The 18,886-nt window shown below is 40.0% G+C and overlaps 1 protein-coding gene across 4 annotated transcripts in view; it reads right to left on the reverse strand.

Annotated features, from left to right (window-relative positions):
• Positions 1 to 18,886, reverse strand: part of LOC145438037 (putative E3 ubiquitin-protein ligase HERC1) — an 82,136-nt gene that overhangs the window by 20,299 nt on the left and 42,951 nt on the right. The window contains exons 46-71 of one of the 4 annotated variants that reach the window (XM_080315399.1): positions 18,358 to 18,381; positions 17,718 to 17,864; positions 17,304 to 17,421; positions 16,752 to 16,920; positions 16,130 to 16,253; positions 15,419 to 15,559; positions 14,937 to 15,009; positions 14,421 to 14,523; positions 13,659 to 13,757; positions 12,707 to 12,829; positions 10,224 to 10,372; positions 9,625 to 9,887; positions 9,134 to 9,248; positions 8,642 to 8,781; positions 8,241 to 8,340; positions 7,595 to 7,781; positions 6,588 to 6,734; positions 5,865 to 6,032; positions 5,748 to 5,805; positions 4,939 to 5,043; positions 3,851 to 3,989; positions 3,411 to 3,660; positions 2,430 to 2,731; positions 1,433 to 1,636; positions 990 to 1,154; positions 261 to 417 (exon numbers count right to left, since the gene is read on the reverse strand). In XM_080315399.1, the coding sequence (XP_080171525.1) occupies positions 261 to 417; positions 990 to 1,154; positions 1,433 to 1,636; positions 2,430 to 2,731; positions 3,411 to 3,660; positions 3,851 to 3,989; positions 4,939 to 5,043; positions 5,748 to 5,805; positions 5,865 to 6,032; positions 6,588 to 6,734; positions 7,595 to 7,781; positions 8,241 to 8,340; positions 8,642 to 8,781; positions 9,134 to 9,248; positions 9,625 to 9,887; positions 10,224 to 10,372; positions 12,707 to 12,829; positions 13,659 to 13,757; positions 14,421 to 14,523; positions 14,937 to 15,009; positions 15,419 to 15,559; positions 16,130 to 16,253; positions 16,752 to 16,920; positions 17,304 to 17,421; positions 17,718 to 17,864; positions 18,358 to 18,381 (3,770 nt within the window). Of the gene's footprint in view, positions 1 to 260; positions 418 to 989; positions 1,155 to 1,432; positions 1,637 to 2,429; positions 2,732 to 3,410; positions 3,661 to 3,850; positions 3,990 to 4,938; positions 5,044 to 5,747; positions 5,806 to 5,864; positions 6,033 to 6,587; positions 6,735 to 7,594; positions 7,782 to 8,240; positions 8,341 to 8,641; positions 8,782 to 9,133; positions 9,249 to 9,624; positions 9,888 to 10,223; positions 10,373 to 12,706; positions 12,836 to 13,658; positions 13,758 to 14,420; positions 14,524 to 14,936; positions 15,010 to 15,418; positions 15,560 to 16,129; positions 16,254 to 16,751; positions 16,921 to 17,303; positions 17,422 to 17,717; positions 17,865 to 18,357; positions 18,382 to 18,886 lie in introns of all 4 variants that reach the window. The other 3 variants (XM_080315400.1, XM_080315403.1, XM_080315402.1) reach the window with 3 other exon arrangements.

Raw genomic sequence — 18,886 nt, forward strand, 5'->3', positions numbered from 1 at the left:
TTTCGAACTCAGTGATAACATTCGAGTATCAGTTATCGTGACGTCATAGCAGTATGAACCACAAAGAAAATAACCCAGTTGCATCATATCAAATAGTTTTGGTCAATATTAAATGCCAGTATTGTTCAACTCATTTCTCTAACAAACATTTTAAATTCTCTTGATTGGCCCGAAGCACGGAATCACTCGGGAATTAACAGTAGTGACAAAAATTCATGCATAAAATCTAAAACAGAAAAATTGTGACTGTAAAAATTCACCTCGCGACCAGACTACACTTGTCTTCGGCGTAGGACCACGCGACACACTGTACGGGGGAGGCGTGCTGAAATTTATGCGCTGCGATCCACACGCCGTTGCTGTTTTGCCACAGTTTGACGGTAGGATCTTCGTAGGCGCTAGTTAGAAGTGTAGTCCCTGAGAAATGAAAAAACAACATAAAATGCTCGCTAACTCAAATAGCTCATTTGTGGCACAGAGCTTAAAGATGGTTTTCATCACGAAATCATGATACCGGTAACACATTTATTACAACTCAAAAGCGGTATAACAATACTATATATAGTAGCAACACGGCAAGGTGAAATTGACCGACGATACACATATTTAGTAAATCAAACTAATGAGTGATTTGTAAGTTAACCAGAAACTCTTGCTGTTTACCAAACCTGGCTTGGTCTACTGAATAAATATAGAATCCAACAGATGAAATAACGATCTGCCATTCTAAATCACAGTGAACATGCCATTGGTACAGTTTTACGCGCAAGAAAAATTCTCATTCAAATGCTTACACATCGGCGAAATATCAATCTGCTTTTGCAGTAGGCCTATGTTAACACCGACGTGCTTGTGGTGTGGATTTCCCAGTGTGCTGCCTTACTCGCTAAAGCAATTCTTGGTATGTACTACATGCCTACAATCACAGTGGCACTTACATTCATAAATGACGTTACTTTCAACAGCAAGACAGCAATAAACAGACTTACCGGTTGAATCCCATTTGAGCTGCGTTATCTCCGAGTAGTGAGCGTCGACAGTCCGAGTGACGTTATGCGCTGTATGATTTCTCATTCCGAACAAAATTTTCCCGTCCGAATATCCGGCAACAAGCGTCTGGTCTTCGTGAAACCAAGCGACCTTTGTCACTGACGCTACAAAGCCACGACCATTAGTTGAGACAATAGTTTTATTAGCGGTGAATAAGGGTGATGCATCAACTCTGAATCAGAATTTGGCAATTAGATCGATAAAAGATAAATGTAGCTGTCACAATATACTAATTAGAGTAAAATAACAGAGTTCAAATGTAATGTAATTTCTGGTTTTCCCGACAATGTGAAACAAGTCGAGCAATGAATTAATCATTAAAAAATAAAAAAAATGTTTGTCCGAAACAGATTGCTGAAACATCTGCCTAAGAAAACCTTACCGTTTCTCCTGGCGCAGTGGCCGACTTCCTTCCGATGAAACGTGGACACGTCAAAGACATCGATCAGACTCAGGTGACCATCAGCACATCCCACCAGCAAGGAGTCCATCCCTAGACCGGCGCAACCTTCAATCGGGCCGCGATGTTCGGGCCAGCACACTGACGTCACTTTGGAGGTGTAAGATTCCACATGTCCGACGGTACCTGTGATTAAGACGCAAGAAAGCTACATTGTGCTGTTAACCTATCTCTCAAAGACATCGACAATGTGGCAGAGCCCTGAAAGATATCAGTTGTGCCTAAAGTGAGCGACGAAAATATGACATCATGATATAATTATGCAAATTACAAGCTCCAGTAAGATTTTGATATTGACCCAAAAAATCCAACTTTTTTAAAAGTTATGACCTTAAAAAACTGGATTTCAACAAAATTTTGCCCTCATGTATGTAAATAGGGTGTTTTCGCACATAATGTTAGAATTGTACTACTTCATTTATAGTCCTCCCGAAGTGGTTTGACCAGAACAAACTATTACATGAAAAAAACTTTATGCTAACGATATCTGGACCTATTAAGAATTCCAGTAGTTACATCACGCATTATGGCAGAAATAATTACAATTTTTAGTAGTACAACGAATGATACATTCCTACATCCTCGAGCAGAAAGTGTCAAAATTTTCACTTTTCTGACACGGATAAATAAATAAAACAGTCAATGTCGTTCTATGTGCCTGAATGCAGTAAAATGTGCTCAGGTTTCATAGGAAGAGTAGACCTACAGCACTGTTTGTCACACTTTCCGCATCAGAGCTCAGCACAATTTCAAAAGTCATCATGGCCTTCTCGGATGAGAAAGCCCAAATATGATTCAATGAAGTATAGATAATTAACGTAGGACTCACTATGCCAGGCTACATAAACTAATATTCATTAGTGAACCGCTGTAGGGATCCCATTTCGGAGCCACTGGTTTACAGGATAGAGATACTAACTTGTAATCGGCCACACATTCACCGCGTTGTCGAGAGACGCCGCAAAAAGTCGCCCGTTCGCGTTCCAGCAAGCGTTTTTCAGCGAGAGGCTCCCGATTTTCTCCTCCGTCTTCGCGTCGTCGCCGATTTTATCGCAATCCTCCTCCCGTACGTTATCGCGTTCCATCTCCTCGTCTATGGTGAGAACAGGCTCGAAACAAGCGCTTCTCGGGGGTCTCGTGAAGACGCAAGTGTGTTGCAGCTGCATCGATGTCTCGACGGATGTAGTCAGCGAAAAGAACAACACGCTCAGACCTGTGCCGCTGTTGATAAATAAAACCGAAGACTAAAATATGTAAAGAACAGTAAATTGACATGACTAAATTCTCAGGGTTCATAATGGCGTTGATACTGACGTAAATAAACTGCAGCGAAGACCTTTGATCTGTTCTCTGTATACTTTTATCTAGTGTCACAGAATATTGTTATACAATGAAATAAAATATTCTCTATTTCCATATAATTCAAGGGGTTAATTCCATCTTAAATCGAACTGAACGATATATCCATTATGAATATATCATATTTTTATAGGCTACCCCAAAAAAGTCCAAGCAAAGATGACTGGTCGAGTGGTTATACACAAAATGTAGTGATCCACTTGGTCAAGTGCACCTTGTCTAGTAACTAGGACGCAGAGCATCGCTGATAAATAGCCAACAAATTCATTTGCAAGTTCACATTATGCATTCGATTGAGCAGCTACTGTAAACATGTTACCTCAAGCTCGAGGTTAAAAGAGTACATTGTCCGAAACGTTAATATTTAACTCGTATTACATTGGTATACTGAAAAATCGATAGTGACAGTCTGATTCCAGTATTTCAATCATTACTTTACTCTAATCCGAGTAATCAAATTATTTGTCCTGGCCCTTCAAAGATCAGTTGTTAAACCTACAAAATCGATGCCCCGTAGCGTGAAAAAATACTAATTTCATACCATACGGACATCAGTTTCCTCCTAGCGTGCCAAATACACGACAGCATTCCTTGATCGTGAATTTTCAGTTTGGTCGAGGGGCATTTCGGGAGGTGTTGATGCACGTCTGCGAACAGCATGTCAGGCGACGTTTCCATGGCGTTGTTAGCGAACATGGAGACTAGAGTTTTGACGGCCCACGTTCGAACATCGGGCGGCAATCGCGTGCTCAGGAAACACGCGGATAACGCGTCAAACACCACAGACTGAGCTGCAACATGATTAAGACGTTTAATATTGAGAAATCCACGCAGTTACTGTGACAAAGGGGAAATTTCACTAATGTAAGACATACAATCGCATATTAAGCATGAAAAATACCCAAAACAGATATCATGAAAGAACGATGGAATATCTATAGAAAAGTGGCAGGAATACCGCCGACCGAGATAAGATCTCACCGTTATCCTTTTCCTCATTTGTAGCATCTTCGCTGATAGAAGCGATCTGACCGTTTGCCAACAAATTAGTGAGTGATTGAGCGACCGATACGCGTGGCGAGTCGGCACGCGACACTCCAAATGCGGCGGCGAATAATTCCTAGATTACAGAAAAATTCACCAGCGAAAGAGCATTTTGTAAGGCAGTAGGCCATATTGAAACCGACAGGTGTTTCCAAGTGTTTACATGGGCTGTAATGACTCGATCAAAGGTATATGACACGAAACTGGAACGGCCACGACAGCAGCTACATTGTAATTTCGAAGATTTAAAAAGTTAGTACTGGTACTTGAAAATGTAACCAGAAAATGTTAAAAGTGAGGCAATCAGTATATTATGAATGCTAAGCATTCGATATCACCATACAAAGTTGTAAAAACTGGGTATAACGAGACTTTAACTCAAAACCGAACAGTCAACACAATGACAAGACCGACATTTTATTGTAATTTCGAATAGTATAGTAACCACACTATTGGGATTTCGTCTTTTGCCACTGGTACTTGAAAATGTGTCCAGAAACAGATGAAAGTGAGGAAAATTAGTACATTATAAATGCAAACCATGCAATATTGCCAAACAGAGTTATAAAAAGCGGGTTCAACAAGACTTTAACTGGAAACTGAGCAGTCAACACAATGACTTGGACTCGGACTCGAGTCATAATACCATGACTCGGACTCGACCCTCTGCTCGCTGACTTGGACTTGACTCGGTGGTGAATTGAAAATAGTTAGACTTGACTCGAGTAAAAACTATAAAAGTGAGAGTGACTTGTGACGCTGACATGGAGGTAGCCTAGTATTTTAAATTACAAATTTAAGATTTGACGACCTTCTTAGCTGGTACACTAGTCAGCATTATTACTCAAGTACAAGCAGTGATTTCATTCGTGACTAACGCAAAACGACCAGTGACACTACAACTAAGTGCGATTTTCAAAAACATAATCAGTCGCCGTGATACAGTTCGGCTACTGGATTGTATTGAATCCTTCAGGCCAATATTCGTACCATACATAGCAACTAAGTCATTTGAAATAGCATACCTGGGCACCAATAGTGAGCAGCAGTCGGCCGGCACTGCTATCTTGAGACGCCAAAGCACCAATCACAGTGCTCATACTCTCCAGAGTCGAAAAGTTTGCATAGTCCTGGGTCAAAAGAAATTAGAATTCGAAAATCACGCATGCCCTTATTCTATTATTCCAGTGTTATGTCATACCATGATGGTTTTCATTTGAAATTCTATGTCTGGATAATATTCGTCTGCGCTAATTGTCAGCAACCGGTAAAGAATTTAAAAGAACTTAAGGGGCAGGGCTACCCCAGGAATCAAGAAATCAGTGAAATGCCTATAACTTGAAAACTAATGCAGCAATCCTTCTGAAATTCGGATACATGCTTTGGTGGATATTCTAACTTTGATAAAAATTTGGTAGTATGCAGTCAAGTATTTTTTTATTTTAATCAAATTTTGTGAATATTCAGACCAATTTTTGGAAAAAAATCTCATATTGTCAATTAGGCTTATCCAATCATTACAAAACTTGGGTAGGTCGAAGATAACATCTAATGGTACAAATAGCAAGAAAAATAAAATTTTCATTTTCAGGGGTAGTATCACTCTGTAGGATTTTTGATATACAATATTCATTACAATTCTTTACTAGCTGCCGAAAATTACCCCGACGGGTGTCAGTTTAAATTATTCAGGTTTATTCAACATCAATATCAAAGTCAATACAACAGTAGAATTATCAATTAAATGTTTGTCTACGTCAAAATTCATGGCGTCAAGTAACGATCATGGAAATTAACTTCTCAAAAATTGCTGATGAAACACCCGTTTACTCACCTCCGCGTCGTCTCCGTAATCTTCGTTTGCAGTCAGACACATCAGTTTCACGATAAGGCTGTCAAAACGCGGCGCATGTCGAAAATTTATAAGAGCAGCTGCAGATTCGCATTTTACCTGACATCATCCATTCCGACTGCGGAAAGCCCGGCAATAAAATCGCAAGACGATCTGCTCGATGTCAGTAAAGACAGCACTTTGGTGACGAGTCTTCGACACAGCAGGGTGCGCAATGTCGACACAATGTTGGCGCACGCTAGTTCTCTCGCTTGGGAAACAGACAGGCTGAAATATAGATATAGAAAGTCAGAAAATTTCAAATTATTACCAACGTAAGAATAGCAAAATGCCCAAGTGACAATTAGGGCTTCAAAAAAAAAACATTTCCAATGTCATCGGCTACTTGATATAATTGTTAGGTTGCCTAAGAAACACTGCACACGAATATTGGCTCAATTCCAACCTATAGAAGCATTGTTTTATGAGAAAAGAAGAACATATCGAAATAAACCAGAACGGGTAATCGTCAACAACTAGCCGAAAATTTGAAAGAACATTGTATATCAACAATCGTTTGAACAATTATTATGTTAAAACAGGAGAGAAATTTTGAATAATCGAGGCAAGGAAAGCTCAATCTACTATTTTTAGATGAAATCAAGTCACCCCTTATGTGGGCACAAACTAGGTTGGCGTATTTTGATAAACGATGACTCCAACGTACATAAACGGAAGAACGTATGGCACTGATTAGTTCACATGAATGTGAGATTTTTGACATTAATGTTCCCATTATGTTCTGATTATGTTATATCATCTGGAAGTAAAAAGCATAATTACCTGGCTGCATGCTTGGCGAGATAGTGCGGGGGCCAATCCAGTTTCTTGCTATCATTACCGCTCATCGCCGAAATGCTGCCTTCCAGAGACGACGTCTTGTCGCTGTCAGTCAGCACGTTTGCGCCGAGGGGATCTGGGTTATTGAACCTGTTGCGATATAAAATCGTTTTCTACCTGGGTATCGTTTATAGCTATGCAGCTCTAGCAACAATTTCATGGCCGTTCGCGGTTTGGAAACTTAGAAATAAAAATTCTCGTTTCGATAGCATTTTCCACCGTGGATGTTTTTAAACTGTGATTGATCAATATCCAAGAAGCCTTAATAAGCCTATAGCATTGTCCCAAAGAGCAATAATATGGACACATCTGAAAAAGTACCAAACTATCTTGACCTGGCATATTATTCTATGAGGTAGCAAGGTACCGGTACAGCCAACTCCCCATGGCGTTATTTAAAATATTACATAACGTCGCGCTTAGACAAATGGGTTTTCATTTGAATCTCTGATTATATCAGAGGTTCTTGAACCTTTATAAGGGTGGTTACGTGAATCCCGTGTTGTGACTGGAAATTTTTTGAGGTACATAAAAAGGTTATGGATCAATATTTAGGAAGGTAATTACGAAAGTTATGGAGATGATGACTGAGAAAAGGTCATATCTTTTGTTGGGTGATGGCCTCATTACCAATTAGTGCTTCTATAGCCAGTGTAGCTGTTGTGAACCGGGGGGGAGCGGCACTGAAAATGAGAATGGGTATTTGTCGAAAATAAGGACCGATCTTTCAAATAAAGTCAATGCAGTTTTATGATGGATAGTTTCAATAAGTCTCTTCCAAAGACCGCATAAACCTAGTCCGCGGAACCCAGTTTACGAAAAGTGTGTTATTAACGAAAATTCTCAAACTGAAATGCATTATACTGCAATGAATGCGGTCTTGGATGCAATACTCCAGAAAATATTTCCTGAAAAATCAGAGAGAGATGTAAATATTTCAATTATTTTACTTTATCACTCCTGGCACAGGCTTCTGTCTCGTGAGACCCAGCAATTCGAGCAATTCGTCAGATTTTGATTCCACGTCGAGATTCCCGTCTTTTCCAGACAGCGGCCTCTGTTTCAGCTTCCGTCTCTTTCTAGGATCACCGCCGTCTTTTTTCTGCATGAACATCCCCGCCAGCGACTCCATTTGATCTTAAAAAAGTATGCGAAATTCATTGTAAACGTTCTGTAACATGGCCATCGCAGATATTGGGTTTTTCAAACAATACAGATCCCCCGATATTCCAATGATATGGCATACAGCTTAAGGCAAATTTCCAAAACTTCGGAGCATTTACTTCTACAGCTACACAGCTATTGCAATTCTTTGACATGACATGAACTAGAAATGCTGCATCTCAGGGGAGGGCAAACTACGGCCCATAACACACTTTGGTCCATAATGACTTGGACTCGACCCTCTACTAGCTGACTTGGACTTGACTCAGTGGTGAATTGAAAATGACTTGACTAGAGTAAAAAGCTTCAAAAGTGAGATTACCGTGTGACTTGGTTACAATCCTGAGCTTAACTTACAGAATTTTCAATAGTCTTACTGTAGCAATACACCAAGACATTGCCGACTGGCTGTACAGCAAATGATAGAATTACCTGTGCCGTCAGACGGCGCCTGTGTTCCGTCGTCCAATAATCCTTGTATATAATCCACGGCTCCTGCTTCATTGCCACGATTCGACACGTTGGTCTGGCCCTATCAACATTTCAACACTGTGACACATGGACAAATTCCACTTTTTGCGAGTAATTTAATATCCAGTCAGGCAGTATAGTGTCTGCCGAGTTGGGAGCATATTTTGTTTTCTAGCAGTATCGTGAAGATGATGAATGTATATTTGCAGTTTGTTTCCGAAAATCGTCTTGACATGATTTTCTCAGCATGGATAAATTAGCATCACTTCGAACATACTTTTGAATATTTTTCTATACAAGTTCAATACAACAAATCAATTATCGAAATCCATATTTGTCAAAAATTCAAGTCAAATCATTACCAAAGGAGCCAAGAGATTTCCTGCTTGAGTACGGAGACTATCTACCGTGGCCGCACTGTCATCTGCCAATCGTCGCATGGTGTCTGCCATGTAAGTCGTGAAACGAGACAATGCCGGAGAATCGGTAGACGCCTGGTTCCCTAAAAAATCGTTTAAAGTTATCAGAATTCCAACTCATGGGGAACACAATTTCAGTATGCAAATGAAAGATATATTCATATTGAAATAAACCTGATCGTATTCGACTGACAACCATAAATTTCTGCAATATAAAAACATCTCCCTGAAAGCTACTTTTTACTTAAGGAATCCCACAGTTGAAAAGCTGTTCAACGAAAGTGGAAGCAGTGTAAAAACCTGGGTGCAAGTAGGCAAAGTCTACTTGAATACTGTTAAAAAGACGGCCTACGACAATACTGATTACGTCTGGTTTGCTGTAATTCAGGTATTGGCATATCTCACGCAAGTACCACGATTGGAAATAAGACGCACCTTGAGTTCTGGTGGCAATTCCGGCGTTTTGGCGTGCTTCCAGCATCTGTCCCAGTACATGTCTCATGCCGCGGGCGATAGCGCCGTCCTGCGTGCCTGTTTCCGTAGTTGGATTCTGCTCGTGCAACAAAAAGCTTAGATTGTCGCATTACCAGTGCATAATTCATTATAGCGGAATATATCCTGATGTCGTTTGACGGTGTATTAACTTCATTTTGTGAGAAGTACGCTATCTTAATATCACGTTTACAAAATTTCTGGTCTATTTTGAATTTGGTCAACTACCTTTACCGACATTCCAGCCTGATGAGAGTGATGTTAAAGTTTTGACCCTCCGAAAGTCTATTCAGATATTAGAGCAGTCAAGCTGTAATATGCTTTGGGAAATAGTTGAGTAGACATCATTAAGTTACATGGGACGGAATTTGGTGTTGTTGATATTATGAATCGTCGGTTTAGAGTTGAAAAGATGAAAGATCACCTTTGCATACCTCTTCATTATTCACCTGAATTTGTTCTTCCAGGTCATCGTTTTCTGGTACGTGCGGGTGCTCCACCATCCAAGTGGCCAAAACAGTAGTGTTATGGGGGCTGGCGGCAGCGCTGACCCCGGTCTCTCTCATCGCGATTCTGATATGCGCGGCCGAGAACCCCATTTCGAGCAGGGTCAGGAAAAGGTTGGTAGATTCGGAAGCGCGGGCCCCGGAACTTGTACTAGGCTCTCTTGTGGCTTGCTCTCCGGCGGTCGAAGACGCTAGAAATAGTTAAGGACGCGCTTAGTGTATAGAAAATTGGTCACTCATTGGTTGAGCTAGTGTTGGTGATAGTCTTGCGGAAAATTGCAATGACGCACAATAGTTCAACCAAATTGCAATCATGAGCTATGATATTTGCGCTATTCAACTTTTATCTAATAATACTTCCGTATATAATTCACCACCATATAGTTTGAACCTATCTTATAAATTTCCTATCTATAATTCAGATTAACACAAGTGAGATGCTATAAAACGGAGAATTTTTAGCTGGAAAGCTTACATTTCCAAAATTACACTTATACACTTACGCACATATGCTGAATTCAACTAACCTGAGTTGGCATTCACGACGCCAGGCAAAACTGCAACTCCGGCCGTGTCACTCTCTGCCGCCAGATTTCTCTGCGGACTTTCCGAGCGTAGCAATGGCGGGGGAGACGAGTGCCGGACCACTGGCGGCACCAGACCAGAAGGACAGGCCCTGAAATGCCGAAAATCACAGATCAAAAGCAAGGCCACTTCCAAAGGCACGCCAACACAGGGACAGAGGCCGTGAGTAACAGAGTATTGTCATCCATCAATCGATCAAGCTGTTATGATTTTAGAATACTCGGACTTGTAACAGACTTCAGTTCTTTTAGGCATAAACAGGCCAAGGATATGTACCTTTTTGCTGACAGTCAGAAAGTCAGAAAAAAAATTAGATAAAAATGTTTCACTTACCACCAGTAGATTAGAATTAGATAATCTGTATTTCGTTCTAATTAGTTTAATTAGACTAAAATTATCTAATAGTCTTATACCATGGCACACGATGCCACTAAAACAATTGAACAACTTCTTCAAATGATTTACACACTCTCAAATGCCACCGAATTCCAGAAATGCGCAATTCAGCAACATTTTAGCGCATAAAATCGACAAGCGTCAGATTTATATAAACTACCATATTTTCAAAACTAGAACTAATGTCCTTTTAAAAATCCGCAACTTACAAACTAAAGCACAATTAAGTAATAACTGCTAATACGAATCAATACTGATTTGAAAATAAGCTAAGAAATAGTACAGATAGAATCTGCATTTCAAAACGACCGGGTTTCGAGTTTGAAATGGAAGGCATCCCGGCCCCCTGGTTACCCCAAGGGTTGTCCATCCCAAAAATCAACCCCCGGCTCCGTTACCGTGAGCAGTAATGACTCTGAGCAGGCAATGGCTGCAGGAACATCACCAGGCCGTGTTATTTTTGGCATATGCCAAAACTGCCAAAAATAACTTATTTTTGGCATTTTTCGATTTTTATTTTTGGCAGTTTTGGCATCGTCCTCTAAATAGATAGTTTCAGCCTCGAATTAGTCACAAAAACGCTTTATTTGGGCTAGTTTGTCAAAAGACACCACAAAATGTGCAGCATCCACGTATAATCAGTGCCAACAAACAATTAGAAGAAGAAAAAAACTAACGATTTCATAGGTTAATAATATCAAACGAAACCACAAAATGTGCAGTATCCATCGGAATCGGTGCCAATAAGCAAAAAAAAAAGAAAGAAAAGCCTAACAAACACGCTCAACAGCTGATTGTTACAGCTGTTGAATAGACTTAAATCGTTTGCACTGTAACAGTGCTTCCAAACTCAGGTCAGCTAAGTTTCTCCTAAATTCTTTTCTCGCCCAGCGAATCTGGGAAATATCGGCTTCAACAGTAGCCGTTGAGGGAAAGAATGTTGCCTGTCATCCACAAAAGGTTTTCAGAGCTTCAAAATCTTTGGAGGGCCGAACCGGCTTCCATGCATCATGAAGAGATCACTTCGCCAGTGCCATCGATCTTATCGCGGAAAGAATTTTCTTCCCGATCCTTTTCCAGGAGTTTCCTGTGTTGTCTCTCAACACATTCTATTTAGTAGCCCGACTATCATTTCCCCTTCAGTCTACCGATATATTTTCGGAGGACATTTGTCACTTCAGGTGGCTTTAATATTACCAACTCGCATGGAAGAGTCCTGGAAAAGTTAGCTTGTTCAAGAACATTGACGCAACAAGACTGTCTAGCAAAACGAGACTATGCAGCTCAGAAATAGCCAGACAGTTTGTTGCGTCACAATGTTCAACTCGATCACAATGCAAAAATTGTGGTTGATTTTGGAGATTTCAGTTCCATGAGCAGAATATAATTTAGATTTTAATAATCAGTACTGCGGCAGCTTCTCATTGATACCCGTTTTATCAAATTTAGTGCCCGACAAGCCGGTCAAAAATGGTTGTAAAATTGCCTTTCGACAAATGGAAAGTATGACGTAAACCAAATGCAGTCAGCCGTTCGATCTCGCTGTGCCCACACCATTTAGGACACCATGCTTTCCCCCCTAATGGGTGGGCTGGACCCAGATTAAGAAACCTGCCTTTCACAAACGCTCTTCTCGCTTGTAACGAGGTCCTGCTAACACAACACCATGAACGAAATACACTATTTGGCAGGCCGTGTTATTTTTGGCATATGCCAAAAATTGCTTATTTTTGGCATTTTCAAATTTTTATTTTTGGCAGTTTTGGCATCTGGCTCCTGAAATGCCAAAAATAACACGGCCTGAACATCACCCAAGACAACGCAGGCATACGATTCACGTTGAACGACAACACGTGCTTTCCAGCTGTTTTACAACTTAATTCTTTTTAGAATGCGCAACTAGAACTACAACTAGATCTACTTAAAAAATGTAATAAGTTGGCCATTAACTATCTAGACTGACAGTTTTCGCAAGTCTCAACAGAGTAACTAATTCTAACACACCATGCAATTGCGAGAGCATACCAACCTTCTACGAATCCTCGACATTATAGAGCGAGCGCTCCTAGTTGTGTGTGACTCGGTATTGGGTCGCCTTGTGCCCTGGCTCCTGGACAACTCTTGTTGGGATAACATACCCGAATCCCGCATTCTGAAACTGAATTCATTTGAACTCCCCTGTTGGGCTGTTGATTGTTTTGTGCCGACAATCGAAGGCCATTTTAATATCGCCAGTCCGCCCCACTAGCAACTATTTTGTGATGTTAGGCCGGAGGTATAAACAAAAATGTCATACTGTTTATCAGTATGGTTGTGATGTAGACAACATTGTCAGAATACAACAACACGGTGTGTCACCAGCATTGTAGGAACAACTTCAGAGCTGCCTTTCAGCAATTGCTGTTGTTGAACGTTCTTTCTCCATTCTTGGCAAGCTACATAGTAAGGACAGACACTTTCTACCCGAGAATGTAGGGAAGTATCTTTCGTTGTACTACAACAAATTGTAATTATTTATACCACAATGCGTGATGTAACTACTGGAAATCTTCATAGGTTCAGATTTCGTTAAAATAAAGTTTCGTCAAGTAGAAATTCATCAGTTTCCAAGTCAAAAAGTTATTTTTCAGGTCAAACTACTTCGTAAGGACAGACATTTCCAGCCAGAAATGAAGATAAGTATTACAAATTTAACCCTATGTGCGAAAACACCTAATTTACATACATGAGGGCATTAGGTAAAAAACGCCTTATTATGACTAATGAAAACTTGTTCATGCATGCAACCTATATCAACTGCGGCCCATTCTCAGACCAGACCAAACACAACACATTCACACCAACTGAACATATACAATGCGTTTAGATACATTTTAACAACACATTTCATACAACACTTCAAATCACTCGCAATTACCAACATAATACGTCGACTACAGACTCCAGACATAGAAATGCGACAATCAAGGATGAAAACTCACCTTCTTGCCCGGCCCCTCCCTCCTGTCATGACGCGATACGAAGTGGCACGGCGTGAAGGCGCGCCAGATGGTAGGATGCCATAAAAATTGTCGCTACTGCTATGTAAAAACATGAAAAAGTGTCACTTGAAGCAAAATTCAAGGTGAATGCTATGCATGATGGTGGAGAACAAAATGAAAAAAATTTGAATTTGAAATCCTTCAATACGAAATATAATTTCAATGTTTCTGCAGACTAATATTGTTTGATACTGAAAGCAGCTTCGGAATTTTCATGTTTTCAACAAGAAGTATTGTGAAAACAAACCCTAAAACATCATACTGGTCAGAAGTCTATTGATTTTAATCTTTTAGAAAAATCAATATCATCGCTCTAACATGCAGTTCTGACAGTCGTTATTTAAAACACTAGCCCCATTTATACTAGAAGGGGACTTCATTTGTTTGACTAATTTTGCAAAAGTAGTTCTAATTGACGGGATACAGTTCAGTTATAAAATGCTGAATTTTACTTGAAAAAATCTTCAATTCGCTTGTAACTTTTTTTCTGTACATTTTCAAGACCAAGTTCTGCAGAAGTGAGATAGAAACATGTTGCTTGTGCAGCTTTTAAGCACGAAACCAGCCTACTAGCAATAGCGGTTATCAAAATATGGCATTATCAACTATTTTTGGGTCATTGGGTCAAATTTCACAGCCAGTAGAGCGGAGGTTCTAAATTTTGAACAATCCTACCCATATTAGATTCTATGATTCCGTTACCTCATGAAAAACTGGATCTCGTTATCGTCCTCACTTTCCTCATTGCTGTCCCGTCTCCAAGAGTCACTGGCCGTATTACGTGGCGCCCTCCTGGTCGGGGTGTCTGTCAAACATGGAAGGCTCGGCTAGTTTTTTGACAGAGAGTGCCGACGCATATTCTCGACGAAAATTTTCAAAATTTTTATACTCCTGTGCGTTCACATCTACCAGTTGGAATTATGCCAAATTTGGTGTGCAGCGTTTTAGGGAACCTAAAAAATTTCGAATACTCAAATTGTTGTGCCCAGCCTTAATCACACGTTTATATATATAAAGCTAGTCCGGAGATTTCCAACATTATTTTGTAGCAAAATTTCACCATCTAAAATTCAAGTACTGGTACCATTGCGACCAAAAGCTGCCTCACAGTATTATTTCACAGTAAAATTATTCGACGCATTACATAAATTTGGCCTCTTACGCTAATCTTAACATCTCACAAATGACGTTAACAAACAAATCATCAGAAACACGCACCTGGCTGTAGGTGCGGCACGTCGAATTTCCAGAAACTTCCGTATTGTTCTTGGGCCTTTAAGCTCCCACCAACCTGCGATGAAATAGCATTTTTTGCGCCGAAAAATTCCTAGCAATTTAAAGTAAGCGATTCGAATCACGGAAAAAATATAGCACTCAACTTGACTAGAGTCATTTTCTCAGAAGCGTAAAATGTCTCAGACTCGACCCTCTACTCAATGAATTGGACTAGACTGAGTTGTGCGTGAATTAAAATTGACTCGATTTGACTCGAGTCAAAACCATAAAAGTGAGATTGACTTGTGACTTGATTACAACCCTGGCTACTGTAATACTAATCATTCTTAATGAGATCACACCAAAAAAGGTCGATGTAATATTATATTAGATCAAATCGGTGTTTATAATATTATACTACAGCAAATTCCTTATTTACTGAATCGCTATTGTTCTTGTGTGTAGCTAGAAAGATGGACACTAACCTTGAAAAGCACTGTAATAGCGCGGTCCAAATCGCGGACGTTTTTCGAGGTGAAATTAACCAAAGGGGCGCTCTGCAGTCCGTGCAGCACCGCTTTCGAAATGATAAACTGCACCATGTCTCTGATGCTACGGGCGTCCGTCTGAAAAGCAATTGGCATGCGTTAAGAGATAGTCTGTCTGTGAAACAAACAACGCTTCACAAGAAAATTGGCAAATAAATTATTCGTAGCGAGAAATTTTCAAAATTTTCAACTTACAACACTCGGAAAAGTTGGCCTTCTCCAAGAAAAATAAGTATGGGTTAGTCCTCAAATATTGTCCGTGTATACACAATACTTATAAACCAATTGCTCACTTTTATAAGGCTATCTCTTAGTTTAAACAGATGCCAAAAAAGACAACAGAACTGCTAATAGTTTCAAAGTCATCGGGATCTGTGTTATCTAGCCGATTAGGAACTGCTAGAATGGTTTAGAACTCTGACATTTCGACATTAGAAATCTGAATATAAGAAGAGACTATGTGCAGCTTTCAACAGCAACAAAAAATCCATAAGTCTTAATCTGATCGGAGAAAACCTGCCACTTTTTCGCTTAATTCCACACATTTCCAATGAGAAAAACTTAGGTCAGGACCAAGGTTACACACATACACCATTATAATGACTTGTCAGGGAAAGAAATGATCATAAAAACGTTGCGACGAATAACCTCAGAAGGAGAATTCTTTTTGGTTTCATCTTCCTTGTCAAAGTCTTCAATTTTATCCTTCTCTTCCGTATCATCCCGTTTTGGAGATTTTGGTGTTTTTGGATGCAAAACCAGTTCGAGATATCTGTCAGAAGAAATTCACGTTGTATGCAGACCGTGTTGTGCGAGTTTCACAATGTCCACGCGAAAAGTCCTACCTTGAAACCAAGTCAACCAAGATATATAATGTGAAATAAGCATTACACCTCCATTGAAACTACATAGCGAGAGTAGAGGGTGAACTGAATGATAAAAAAGAGCGGGGCTCTTAACCCTTTTGCAAGTGTGGTCGCCTAAATCTATTTGTATTACTTCATGGGACCCTAACCCCTAAATTCGGGTAGCCTATGACTAAAAAATTGAATGGATGATGACCCGATGGCATGTTGGACTGCAATTATTAGTGTATGTATTGTCGGTGTGGCTATCCTGACCTGTAGCGAGCAATGAAAATAAGACGAAGGATGGATCTGGTATTGAACCAAGTATAGTTTTATGGTTTCTAAACATTCCCCTTTCATTGATCCTAGGTTCAGAACCCATGAGCTATAGGAACATTACAACTAAATGAAGTAAAATATACCTTCTAGACTCGAGCAACGCGCAAAGACATTTCAACGCCGCGCTCTGAATGGTCTGAGCCGCGACGGAGCATTCTTCGTCACCGAACGGATCAGCGGTTTCGAAAGAAGTCTCAGAGTTGTCAGGTTGCAGAGTGTCGGGGCAAGGCTCGTCTTGCAAGGAATCGGCTTCTGAACAACAAAAGAATGTTAGGTATAAACAAACCCAGTAAAAAGATGAAGGAATACAAGAAAACAATCCTGACCGGTGGTTCCCAGCCTTATTGGATGCCGGAGCCACATTTTAAACTTCATGAAAACACTCGAGTAGATTACTAATTAACTCACTAAAATTTAAAGTTATCCTAGCCTACCTCTGCATCTCACCATCCGGCTAATTCAAAAGCATGCACATAGACTTTTGTAGATTATATATCGGTTATTTTAGCATTGATAGATAGGGATTGGCGAGTGCTATACAATGAAATGTCTAACTAACAAGCGCCTGATTTTGACATAGAGCTGTATTTGATCAAAAGGCATGCGTAATTTCCGACAAAGGACAAAGAACTAACCAATGCTCGAAGTGCTCTCTTTAAATTCCCCGCAGTAATCGCTATCGATTTCTTTTGCAATCTCCAAGTCCAATTCGTTTTCAGTCTTCAGGCTTTCCTCGGAATCCTTTGCCGAAACCTGACAGGAGATACGGTTTAATCGCAAGATGTACACCAGAATATCAGACCGTCTAAAACATTGGTTACACAAAACATGAGTACTAATTTATCGATACCAAAGCACATAGCTGTACAGATGATATTGGCTTACTGAACCTCAGATCAGCTCAGCTACCGGCATATTCAATGTATCTGAGTGAAAATCCATAATTCAAAATTGCAGACGAATGTTCCATGTATCGATACGTCCAAAATATAGTGGCACATATTCCATTTCAACTGAACGTTTTCACTACAAATGAGTAATAGAACCACCTCCCGTTCTTTAGGCTTCTCTAAGACTCCGGCCAGTAGCGCCAAATTGTACAACACTGTTGCCGACAGCAGGGGTAAAGGCTCAAAGTTGAATACGGAAGACGGCAACGCTCTCAGTTTCGACGGGGATGATTCTTTAATTTGTCCCTGAAACATAGAAAAGCAATACATGAATTTCAAGTTGACAAAAGCAACAATGGCACGAAAAATTAACTCGAAGAATTCTCTGCTTAATTCTGACACAGGCTCACAGTTCGTATCGTTAGGATATGACATAATTAGCAGTTCTTAATTCGTTTTAACACAAGACGAGTGATTACGGCGAAACAATCATGATCCATGCAGTAACAATCGACAATGAATTCATATATGCCAAAGCATTATGTTTTGTGGATTTAGCCGTCAGTAAGAGTTATTAGCTTTCCATAAATTAGGCTAAAAGTGAGCGGAACCCTGGTGTCCGAATTAGTTTCCTTCCAAATTAGATTATAATTGGAATTATTGAATTCGCAAACACTTGGAAATTGCTCAAGTTACAAAGAATTACAACAATGATCAATTACAGATCATATAAAATTGGAGATCATTCTTACAAGCATTGGAATGGCAATTGGCGAATGTATGTGCACCAAAAGCTTACCTCCTTCCGCACCATACAGTTTTCCTGTGACATTTTCACAAAAACCAGAGATTAGAATAAAATTAGATTAGCGACAGGTTCATCTACTTAGTGTATTTATATCACTAGAATTATATAATCGTTCAATTCTGCTAACGCCATATAGCCAGGGTTGCCTAGGGTTACCACATGTCTTCTTTTATGAAGATTTGTCATCATTTTTCAAGAAATTAAAAAGTGTCCTTGGAAGATGTCCAGACGTCCTCATTTTCGGAATTTCTCCTATTTTTCTAGAAAAAGTAGTAAAATCCTTGCAAAAATTCGACTCCGACGTACGAAACGGCAGAGTTGTCTAAAAAAGAAACAAAAAATACCCCCAGTGGGTAATTCGAGATTGTTCATTGTTCACAAAATACAGCATCGTAATGTCTAAAAAGACGGATTGAAAAGGATGGACACATGGGCCTGTGTCCTAATATTGAGTCAAAGGGCCTATGTCCCAGTATATTATTGAGCGTCAATCAAGGCTTATGTCCATTCGGGGAGGAAA

The sequence above is a fragment of the Botryllus schlosseri genome, chromosome 4 (genome assembly GCF_051294905.1).
Source record: "Botryllus schlosseri isolate E-star chromosome 4, Bs_hap1, whole genome shotgun sequence".
Lineage (NCBI taxonomy): Eukaryota > Metazoa > Chordata > Ascidiacea > Stolidobranchia > Styelidae > Botryllus > Botryllus schlosseri.